Source organism: Camelus ferus, chromosome 7 (assembly GCF_009834535.1).
Source record: "Camelus ferus isolate YT-003-E chromosome 7, BCGSAC_Cfer_1.0, whole genome shotgun sequence".
Taxonomy (NCBI): Eukaryota; Metazoa; Chordata; class Mammalia; order Artiodactyla; family Camelidae; genus Camelus; species Camelus ferus.
In genome coordinates, this window is record NC_045702.1 from 74,309,776 (window position 1) to 74,321,959 (window position 12,184).

The 12,184-nt window shown below is 32.6% G+C and overlaps 1 protein-coding gene across 2 annotated transcripts in view; it reads left to right on the forward strand.

Annotated features, from left to right (window-relative positions):
- FAM185A (family with sequence similarity 185 member A) overlaps positions 1–12,184 on the forward strand; it is a 49,689-nt gene that overhangs the window by 19,255 nt on the left and 18,250 nt on the right. The window contains exon 5 of one of the 2 annotated variants that reach the window (XR_004321607.1): positions 2,208–2,245. Coding sequence is in view for 1 of the 2 variants with exons in the window: in XM_032484176.1 (XP_032340067.1) it covers positions 2,208–2,249 (42 nt within the window). In the remaining variant the exon portion in view is untranslated. Of the gene's footprint in view, positions 1–2,207; positions 2,250–12,184 lie in introns of both variants that reach the window. The other variant, XM_032484176.1, reaches the window with a different exon arrangement.

Sequence of the window (12,184 nt, forward strand, 5' to 3'; positions counted from 1 at the left end):
GTTCTGGCAGTGCCCTGGATTCAAACATAGTTTAGAAACCATTCTTAACTTTAGCATCTTTTACCATCTTGAGAGGCTGAGAATTTTCAACATCATTCATGTCCTGGTTTCTTTTTTTAAATTTAGCATTCCTTTCTTTAGTTTATCTCCCTTCTTCTGCATTTACTGAAGCATCAAGAAAAAAAATAGGCAGCACTTAACAACACTTTGACTATGCTTGACAGTCCTCTTAGCTAGATCATTCAGTTCATTTAGGCACATTTCCTACTTTCCACAGTACTGAAGGTGATAGTGTTGCAAAGTTTCTCATACAATTTAATAAGGATCTACCTTCCTGTAGTTGCCAAAAACATTTTCCTCACTTGCTTTTTAGCCCTCATGGGAAGTATACTCAAAGTCCAGCTTCCTACTAACACACTGTTCAAGCAACTTAGGCTTTCTCTACCGTGCTCCTCAGAATTCTTCCAACCTCTGCCTACTGCCAAGTTCCAAAGCTATTCCCATATTTTAAATTATTTATTGTGGCATCACCCCATTTCCAGCTTTCAATGTCTTTTCTAGTTACCTCTTCCTGTGTTACATATTTAGTGGCTGAAAACAAAGATTTATTGTCTTACCCAGATTCCTGACTCATCCAAAATGTATGACTTAACTAGGTCCTCTGCCTCAAGGTCTCTCTCAAGGTTGTAATCAAGGTGTCAGCTTGGGCTGTGGGCTTCTTTGAAGGTTCAGCCAAAACAGAGTCTGATTCCTAGCTCACTGATGTGGTCGTTGGCAGGGATCAGTTCAGATTCTATTGGCTGGAGGCTTCTTTTATAGGGCAATTGACTAGCTGGCTTCCATTAGAGCAAAAGAGGGTTAGCAAGACAGAAACCAGAAATTTTTTTGTAACCTAATCTTGGAAGTAACATCCCATCACTTTTGCCCTATTCTGTTTGTTAAAAGTAAATGAGTGGGTCCAGCCTACACATAAGTGGAGGAGATTATACAAAGGCATGAATACAGGGAAGCAAGGATCATTGGCAGCCATCTTAGAAACTATATGATCTTTGGCCACTGTTAACGTCTGACTCTGCATTCACTGGGTTTGAAAATTGGAAGAGTATCTATAACACACCAATGAAATAAGGATCTTCACAACATTGTAACTTACTGAAACTTGAAAATAATTTTATGAGCTTAACTTCTACACACAAACCAAGTTTTAGTCCTACACAAATGTACCCTTTGTTCATATATTCACATAAAGTATGATGGACTGTAAAATGTTTAGAGAAATTTTTACAATCAAAGCATGTTTGACTTTGGATAGATGAATCAAGTGCCTTTTTTTCTTTTTCCCAGGTACCAACATGTGTTAGTATTAACAAGATGCATGAAATGAAATAAATGATTTCACTTACCCTAGATTAGTTTTGAGATACAATTTATTCCTTTACTTTTTACTGTAATATTGGAATTATGATGGAAGAGGTAATATTGCTTATAGCTTTAGTGCAGTAAATATAGGTAGTATGACTCTAGGAGTAATTATACATACAAACACATGTGAAGAAAAATCCGATTATTTTTGTTGTTGGAGTATGGGGCTGGGAAGAATGGCTGCAATAGCTTACACTTATCCTAGAAAATATATTTTCATTGAAAGATGGAAACATTTGATGATTTTTATCTTTATTAAATATTCATTATTCCTGCCCCAAGCCTTTTTAACTCTTGGCACAGAAACCACTCTAACAGATAAGAGTGTCATACTAGCCTGAAAAATAACAGTAACTACTTTTTTCTGTAGATTATTTTAGTGTTATTTGGTTCAAAACTAGGCTTTATGTGGTCTGATAAATTCAATGATATTTAGGTTGAAAATGCATAGTAAGTGCATTTAAGTAATTTTTCCATTTTTGGATTTTAGAAATATCATTATTTTTCTTCCATGTTTCCTGGAAAGTATGGTGGTTTATTTTGCATTTATGCTATAAAAGATTAACGTGGAATGGAGGAAGAGAGCTTATATAGATGTCTAAAGCTATTTATTTTAGAGTTTGCAGCTAAATCTGACTAGGTTTGTGATACTGAGAAAAATTGCCAACAATAACATGTTATTAAATAATGTTGTAGATATCTAACCATGTTTTAGGATACCATTAACATAGTTCCTTTCTAGATTATCCCTAATATATAAAGCTGTCTTTTTCTCTCCTTTGCAGGTAATATAACACTACAAAGCAAGATGGGTAACATCACGGTAGGTATGTGCTAAGCTGTTAGTGTTAAATTTTGCATGCTTTTTAAAATAGCTGTATTTTTGATATTTTAGTAGAGTAAATGAAGTCTACAGTTTAGCTGATGAACCTAATAGAATTCTGATATACCAGTCAAAAATAGGCAGACTCAATATATGAATATGTGAAATTATTTCTGAAAGTTCATTGGTTCATCATCCTATAAATATTGTATAATTATAGGTTTTGTATCAATCAGAATACAGTTAGAATTCTGATTTCACTACTTTCTATACATGGGCAAATTACCTAACTTCTCTGTGCCTCAGTTTCTGTGTCTGAAAAAAATAGAAATAACAGTATCTATCATATAGGGTTCTTATAAGGATTAGATGAGATACATGAAGTACTGTGGCACAGTGTCTGACATATGGTTAAATACTCAATAAATAACTCACTGTTGTTCTAATCGTCGGCCAGAACTAACAGTGGCTAACGGTACTTTAGACCTAATCACCACATACGATGCTGTGCCTGTGGGAGCAAAGGTTCAGATTTGCAGATAGTTTAGATGGATCTTTGCTCTATCCCAGGTAGCACCTGCTTGCCTATTAGAGAAGGTACACTCTGAGCTCTAAGAGTGATGGTTGTTTTTTAGGCCTTAGAGGGTGAGGGGTTGGGTATAGGAAACTGGGATCATGTTGAGGAGCTGTGGCTTATTGCCAGTGTGAGTGCTCTGAGCTTCCTGGTTTTGTCTTTTTTGACATTTGACATTTTTTTTTTCTTTGCACTGATTGAAATAGTGAATATAGCCAACATTCCTTTTCCCTGTTTCTCTTTCTGGATTCTCTGGCTTAAAGTGCACATCCTTTTTAAAGTTTTCTCAACATTGTAACTTTTATGTTCATCGAAGGGTAAATAGAAGATAAAGTCTTCTTAAGTGATAATTATAAACTGTTTTAACTGAGACATGACAGGATTTACTCGTGTTCCAATGAGAAATCAAGAGTCACTGCTGACTCTTCAGGTCGTTTCATCAGAGGATGCATCTAGGGATACTAAGGAAAGTTTCTAGAGTGAAAAAAAGGCACCCTAGTGAGAAGCTGAGCTAGCTGGGGAGAGAAAGTCTTAGACATGAGTGAAGTTTGTAGCAGTAAGGGAAGAGGGGAAAAGAAGAGCAGTATTCCAAACTGTTTCTCAAAATAGGAAAAGAATGTATTTGCAAATTATCATATCTTGATCTGCTAGTGTGGGAAAAGCGTGGACTTTTTGGAAGACTGAATTTTGGTCCTACCACATATTAGCTGTGTGAGTTTGAACAAATTACTAAATCTCTCTGAGTTTGCATTTTTATACATAAAATGGTTATCACCTGTATATCACCAAAGTTGTTGACAAATTAAATAATGTAAAGTATAGCCAACTGCATAGTAGTCACTCAGTAAATTCACCTTCTCTTTCCTCTTCCATTTTATTACCTATAATTATGTAATTATATTATTAAAATCAGTAAGCCACAATGTTTTAACCTTAAAAGTAAGAGAAATGTTCATTTCTTAAATTCCTTCAATTATTTGAATATCTCTATTAAAATTTTGGAAGAAAGATATAAACTATGCCGCTGTTTATTGGTCTTAAAGTTGTGTTAGCACTTGAAGACAGTCGTGAGTATGGCAATAAGTAGTCAGCATGTATTTAATGAGTGCCTGCTCTGTATCAGGAACCCTTTTCCTGGGGAACATACTCGTCCACAAGATATAGTCTTCATGTTCACCTTCAGGCCGAGAAGAAAGACAATAAGCATGTAAATAACAAAAGATAATTTCAGATAGTGCAGTGAATAAATAAGAGAGGGTAATGGGATCGAGAGAGAGAAAAAGAAAGTTACTTCATTTAGCAATCAGGGAGGGTCTGGATAAGGTATATTTGAACTAAGGCCAGAATAATGGGAAAGAGGCATGTAAAATTCTGGATGCACAGCTCCTCAGATAGAGGACAGCCAGTGCAAGTCCTTAAAATGGTGAGTTTATCATTTTCGAGGTATAGAAGAAAGACTTGTGGAGAAAGTAGTAGGAGGTGAGGGTTAGATCATATGGCCTTTTAGAGTTGGGACTTTATTCCAAAACAGGGTGTTAGCAGGGGAGATATATAATTTCTGTTTAAAGAGAACAGCTTAGTTGTTGTGTCAGAGGGATGTCAAGTGGAAGGGGGTGACTCTAGAAAGCTTAATTTGTTTATCCATTTTCCTCTTGATGGATACCTGAGCTGTATTTAGTTTTTGGCAATTGTAAATAAAGCTGCCATGAACATTCTTTGACAACTTATTTTATGGATGTATATATATATACAGTTGACCCTTGAACAACGCAGGGTTGTTTCAACCCTCTTTGCAGTCAAAAATCCACGTATAACTTTACAGTCAGCACTCTGCATCTGTGGTTCCACTTACACGGATTCAACCAACCTCAGATTTTGTGGTACTATAGTATGTATTTAGGGAAAGAAATCATGTGTAAGTGGACCTACACAGTTCAATTCCATGTTGTATATATGTGTATGTATATATAGTTATTTATTTTATGTTTGTACATAATGTATTTTGTATATGTATATGTGTGTATGTATATATTTTTTATTTGTATGTTTGTGTGCATATATTTTTTTTTCCTCTTGGGTAAATACTAGGAATAGAATTGCTGGCTTAAGCAGGTATATTTATGTTTAGTTTTATGATAAACTACCAGACTTTTCCCAAAGTTCCATTTTACATTTTCTTCTACAATGCATGAAAATTCTAGTTGCATGAACATTCTATCCTTACCAACATATATTATTGTCAGTCTTTTTGATCTTACCTACACCGGTATATGGATAGTAGTATACCTCTGGTATTAATTTATATTTCCCTAATGACTGATGATGTTCATTACTTTTTATGTGCATACTGGTCATTAGTATGTCTTCCTTTGCGAAGTTTTATTCAGATCTTTTGCCCATATGTTTTTCCACTGGGTTATTTCTTTTTATTATTGACTTGTAGCAGTTCTTTATGTACCCTCGGAACAAGTCCTTTGTCAGATTTTTTTTTTTTTTTGTATTTTCTCTAACTCTATGGTTTGCCTGTTTATTTTCATAATGGTTTATTTTGATGAGAAAGTTTCCGTTTTGATGAAGTCTAATTTCCCATTTATTTTTATGATCATTGCTTTTTGTGTCCTTGGAAATCTTTGCCCTCAGTCATGAAGGTATTCTTCTGTTTCTTCTAGCAGCTTTAGAATTGTTGCAGTTACCTTTGATCTAGCTCTAATTTTTGTAATGGAGTCAAGATTAATTTTTCCCATATGGATGTCTAGCTTTTACATTGTCATTTATTGAAAAAACTTCCTTTCTCCAGTGGGTTATGTCCTCATCTTTGTGTAAAATTAAATAACTGTAAGTATGGATCTATTTCTGTTCTCTGTCTCTCGTGTTTCATTGATCTATTTGTTGATCCTTAGGCTAGTACCACACTGTCTTAATTATTGTAGCTTTATAATAGGAAGTCTCAAATTTAGGTAGTTTTCCAAATTTGTTCTTTTTTTAAAATTGTTTTGGATAGCATAGATCCTTTTATTTTCTATAGAAAATTAAGAATTAACTAGTCAATTTTTTACCAAAATTCCAGGTGCAGGTATATTTGGGATTGCACTGAATCAGTTTGGAGAGAAGAGAAACTCACAAAAAATGAGTCTTTCAATTCATAAACATAGTATAATTATTTATTTATTTATATCTTTAATTTCTCTCATCTTGTTTTATAGTTTCCAGCATAGAGGTCTGACACATCTTTTGTTAAATTTATTTGTGCTTTTGACCCTATTATGAATGGAATTTTTAAAATTTTAATTTTCTGTGTGTCTACTGCTAGTGTATAAAAATACAACTGATTTTTATACACAGACCATGTATCTTGTGACCTTGCTAAATTTATTTATTTGTTATAATAGTGTTTTTTTTAAGAATCTAGAATCCTTTTCTATGTAGGCAGTCATTCCATCTGCAAATTAATACAGTTTTACCTCTTTCTTTCCAGTCTGTATTCCTGCTTTTTCTTTTGCTTTATTAGGCTGTCTAGGATCTTCAGTACAATGTTGAATAGTAGTGGTAAAAGTGGAATTCTTTGTTCTTGTGACCAATCTTAGTATCCAATATTAGGGAAAATGCATTCAATATTTTACCTTTTAAGTATGATGTTAGCTATGCAGTCTTTTTTATAGATGCTCTTTATCAAACTGAGGAAATTCTCTTTTATTCCTAGTTTTCTGAAAGTTTTTTTTCTTTTTTTTTCTTTTTATTGTGAATGGGTGTTGAGTTTTCTTCAGTTCATTTTCTGTATTTACTGACATGATTGCATATTTTATTCTTTTTTTTACTCTATTAATAGAATCAACTACATTGATTTTTGCATGTTAGCCAACCTTGTATTCCTGGGATAAACTCTACCTAGTCATAATGTATTATCCTTTTTATACACTGTTGGATTTGGATTGTGAATAGTTTGTCAAGGATTTTTGCGTCCGTGTTTATGATCTATTTTGATCTGTAATTTTTATTTTCTAAAATCACTGTGGGTTTTGTTATCAGGATTATACTCTTCTTATAAAATGAGGTTGGATGGATTCCCTCCTTTTTGTTTTCTAAATTTATGTAAAATTGTATAATTTCTTCTTTAAATATTAGATAAAATTCACCAGTGAAACCTTCCAAGTGGGGATGTTTTTGATAATGAATTAAATTTTGTTATTAGACATTTTATTATTCTATTTCTGTTTTATCTGGTGTTATATTTTGTTAAGTGATATTTTCAATGTGTTTGTCTATTTCATTAAATTGTCAAATTTGTTAACATAACGAATGCTGTTTATAGTATTTCCTTATACTCCTTCTTATGCCTCAAGGATCTATAGTGATGCCCCATTTCATTCCTGATATTGATACTTGTATTCTCTTTTTCTTGATTAATGAGGCTAGACTTTACCAATTTTGTTGCTCTTTTCAAAGAACCAACTTTTCACTTAATTAATTTCTCCATTATTTGTTTTCTAATTTATTGACTTTTGCTCTTTATTATGTTCTTCCACTTATTTACTTTGACTTTCCTTTGCTTTTTTTGCTAGCTTCATCATGTTAAAAGTTAGGTCATTGATTTTAGACTTCATTAATATTAGTGTTTAAATGGTAAGTTTTGTTAAGCACTGTATCCCCCAAATTTTGAAATGTTGCATTTCATTATTATTCATTTTAAAAGATTTTTAAAATTTTTAAGAAAAATTTTTACTGATATAAAGCATTCATATAGAAAAATGTTTTCATAAGAGTACAGCTTGATGATTCTATATAAAGTAAACACTCCCTTGTAACTGCCTCTTTGACTAAGAAACATACATTTTCAGGACCCCAGATGGCCCCCTTGTGTCCCTCCCAAGTACTAACTCCCTCTGCCTCAGAGTAACTACTATTCTGACTTATAATAACATAGATTATTTTTGCTTTTTTTTTTATTAAAGCTTTATATATATAAAACTATACAGTATGTTAACTTATGTGTGTGAATTTTTTTTTAATATTTTAAATTTTGCTTATGATTTCTTCTTTGGTCCATATAAGTCTGTTGTTTAATTTTCATATATTTAAGATTTTTCTAGATCTGTTGTATTTATTGGTTTCTAATTAAATTCCATTCTGGTCAGAGAACACTCCCTATGTGATTTCAGTTGTTTTACATTTATTGCTATGTATTTTATCATCTGGCATATGGATCTATCTAGTGAGTATATCACATACATTTAAAATGAGTGTATAATACAGTGATTTTTTTGGTCTAGTTTTATCAGCTGCTGAGAGAAAAGTGTTATATTTTTCAGCTAATTCTGTCAGCTTTACAGACAGCTTTATAGACAGACAAAAGCTTTGGCTTTTGAATCTGTTATTTAGGTATATACATATTCATTATTGTATGTCTTCCTGATGAATCAACCCTTTTGTCACTATAAGGTGTCTTTATCTCAAGTAACACTCTTTGTCTTGAATATATTTCATCTAATAATCATAAAGGCACTCTTCCCTTCTTATGCTTAATGTTAATAATAATTAAGATACTCTTGCCAACTTATGTTTAATGTTAGTGTGGTATATCTTTTTCTGTCCATTTACTCTCTATCTATCTTTATGCTTAAAAAGCATCTTTTATAGACAGCATATGTTTGGGACTTGCTTTTTGAATTCATTTTTTGAATTCTCTTTTAATTGGAGTGTGTCATCCATTAACATTTAATATAATTATTGATATGGTTGGATATGGGTCTACCATTTTATTATTTATTTTGCCTTTTCTATTTTTCTTTGTATCTTCCTCCCCTTTTTTTGGACTTCTTTGGCATTAATTGGATATTTTTCAGAATTTCATTTTAATTTTTCTTTTGACTTTTTAGCTGTACCTTTTTGCATTATTGTTTATTAGAGTTCCAGTGATTTTAATACAGACATTTAACTTTCCACAATCTATTTAGAATGAATGTTATGCCATTTTGTATAAAATTCACAAAGCTTGCAACCAGATAAATTCATTTACCTGCTCTTATTTTTTATAGTATAGACTGCCATATACCTGCATATATTATAATTTTCTCAATACACTGATTTTTGCTTTATATAGTGATACATATTTTAGAGGACTTAATGGGGAAAGTAATATTCTGTATTTGCCTAGATATTTACCATTTCCAGTGCTCTTTATTTCTTCCTGAAGATATAAGTTTATAAGTGGTATCATTTCCTTAGCATTTCTTATAGTCCAGTCTAAGTCTGCTGGCAACAAATTCTCTTAGTTTTTCTCTCTCATTTAAAAATGTCTTTATTTTTCCTTCTTATTTTGAAGGATATTATCATTAGGTATATAATTCTGAATTGACTGATTTCTTTTCTGTGTGAATAAAATACAAACCAGAATAAAAGACAAGTAACAAACTAGAAGATATGTGAGATACATATGTTTTTATATATATTTATATATTATATTTATTTTATATATTTATATATAATATATATATAAATATACCTATTATATATATAAAATCTCCATCTATGTGTATGACAAATGAGAAGAAAAGGAACACTCAGTGGGATGGGAACATGGGTAAACAAGAACAAGCAGTTCATGGCAGGAATAGTCAGTTCACATGTGCAATGTGCTTTTCCACCTTACTGCTAATCAAAAACATCTAAATATAAGTAGTCATGACAGAATATTGATAATATCCATTGTTGGGAAAGTTGTGGTAAAACAGGGATTCCTGTCAATTGTTAGTTCAAATATGACTTGATTAACCATTTTGTAGATCAGTTTGGAAATGTGTGTAAAAATTGGAAGTGTCTACATTTGCTTTGCTCCAGTACTTCCTCTTTTAGAGCTTTATCCTAAGGAGATAATCTGGTAAGGATATAAAGATACATGCATGAGGATGTTTCATCCCTTTGTTTATAATAGCAAAAGAAAGTGTACACATTAAGTTGCTCCCAGTAAGAGAATAATTAAATATATTACGTACATTCATAAGGTGAAAATTATTCAGCCTTTAACAATGTAATAACCTAGCCGTATAGTTTGCAATATAGAAAGATATTCCTGACATTTTATTAAGTGGAAAAAATAGTATAAAACATTATACTATCATTTCAAAATTTATTATGTATGTTTTCACAGTGAATATTAAATCAGAAAAAGGAGGGAAGGAGAATGGGAAAGGACAAAAGAGGGGAGCACAACAAAAATTATCCAAAATTTACATAGAAATCAAAGCTGTTTGGGTCCTGTTAAAGATTTCTTCCTTTGAATATATACCTCAGTCACTGATATGTGGGAATACATCTCATTTCTACTGACTACCAGAGCAGGAGATGACGTACAATTTTTCTGAGGGAGAGGTAGTTAGGTTTCTTCATTGATTTCCGCTTGGAGGAGGTACTCAGGATTGAGCCCGGGACCTCTTGGGTGGTGAGCGTGCACTCTAACACCTGAGCTATACCCTTCCCCCAGTACAATTGTTCAAGAACCCACTTGTGCTCTTTTATAAGTCAATAAACATTGCTGATTTTTTATTCATCAGGAACATACAGCTTAAGAGATTAAGCAAACAAAAAAGTAGACATAATCTTTAAGCAAGTCAGCAAAGTCCTTGTTATCTAATTGGTGATGTGCTAATTCTCACTTTAATAAATTGGATGGAAGCAACTCCTAGAAAATAGTGAGAAATCAGGGTCAATGAAAAGTTAGAACTACCTTGAGACAATTTTTCATTTCTGTAAGCAAGAATTTTACACCTGTCTGTACATTACTGAAGCTTTAGGGAAAAAAGCTGGTTTTAGTAAATTGGTAAATATCTCATGTAGAATCAGATTTTACATTTTTGGGAGGGAGGGGCAAGCTCATTTTCTTAAGACAAAGTATTTTGCTCTAGGAGCAGCAGACTTTATCTGTAAAGGGCCAGACAGTAAAATTTTTTGGCTTCATGAGTCATAAAATGTGTGCTATGCAACTCCTGTCATTTTAATACAAACATGGCCATTAACAATATACAAACAAATGGGCATGTCTGTGTTCCAATAGTACTTTATTAATAGAAACAAATAGTGACCTATACTTTGGTGACCCTGCTATAGGGTCTAAGAACTACCGTTGTTAGGATTCTGGAGAAATTTGGGGTTTGATGCCTTAATCCCAAAGGTGACGAGTGGGTAACATTTATTTGAAATTTCTTGATTAGTTCATTTGTGTTTTCCTTAAAGTAAAAGATTTGCCGGAGAAAGTTGAAGGCAGCTCTGCAAATCATGACAGCCTAATTAAAGTCTACTAAGTAACCTGAATTTTGAGAAATTGAGATAAGTAGAAGCAAAACAATTATGAAGAAACAAAAAGTGATTTAGGTACCTGAAAGGGAAATTTGTTAGAATAGCAGAGGCTTCAGAATATTGGAATGGATGTAGACAAAAGGTTATATAATATTATCAAATTGGAATATTAAGAGACTAGAGATGATTTAGGTATTATACAATCTGATTTCAGGAAAATGGAGTAAGCATCATCTCCATGATTCCTTTGAGAAGAATATGTGTCATTATGGTCCTTTATTTCTAGTTTAGATAGTATAATTGATCAGCTTCTTAGGTAGGCTCATCGGTCATTTGGATTTTGCATAGACCTCCTACATCCCCAAACACTTTTCTTCCTAATTTCTATAATACATACAGGGCTCTCTCAGAAGCTGAAGTGCTATAGAAAAATTCATTATGTATATCAAAACCCTGATTTTCTCTAGAATCGTATTTTTCAAAATGGTATCTTTCTTCTGGAACACCAGGTCATCTTCCTTTTAAAATAAGTCACCAGGAGAAAGCAGAGCTTGATGGTAGATAATGGTGGGGTAGAAGTTGCTTACGTAGCTTTACTTTCCCTGCCCTGTGTTGCCTCACCTGGAAGGCACTGTCTGAAGCTGTATCCTGGTAATTACATCTTTTAAAAAATATCTTTATGGGGTTTTTTTTGTTTGTTTGTTTGTTTTTGGTGGGGGTGAGTGGTAGTGGTTGCCTGTCTCTCTCTCATAAGCCCAGCCCCCTATATGCTGCCTCCCTAATACAGAATACCTCGATAGGATGTGAATGTAGAGAATTTTCCTTCAAGTAACCTTAAATTTCTACCTTTGCAAATCCTTTACATCCTATATATAAAATATGTTCCTTATTCTTGCAGTTACTGTAGCTTTGGAAATGTAGGAATCAAGTTGCAGAGATGAAGAAGTATCTTTTGTGTTGCTATTCTTTAGTACATACATGTTGAAAGTTGAGGTAAAATTATTAAAAAAAAAAAAAACACAAAAAACCAGAACTTTCTGAACATGCTTGATCTGTTTCAAGGGAATTCTTCCTGT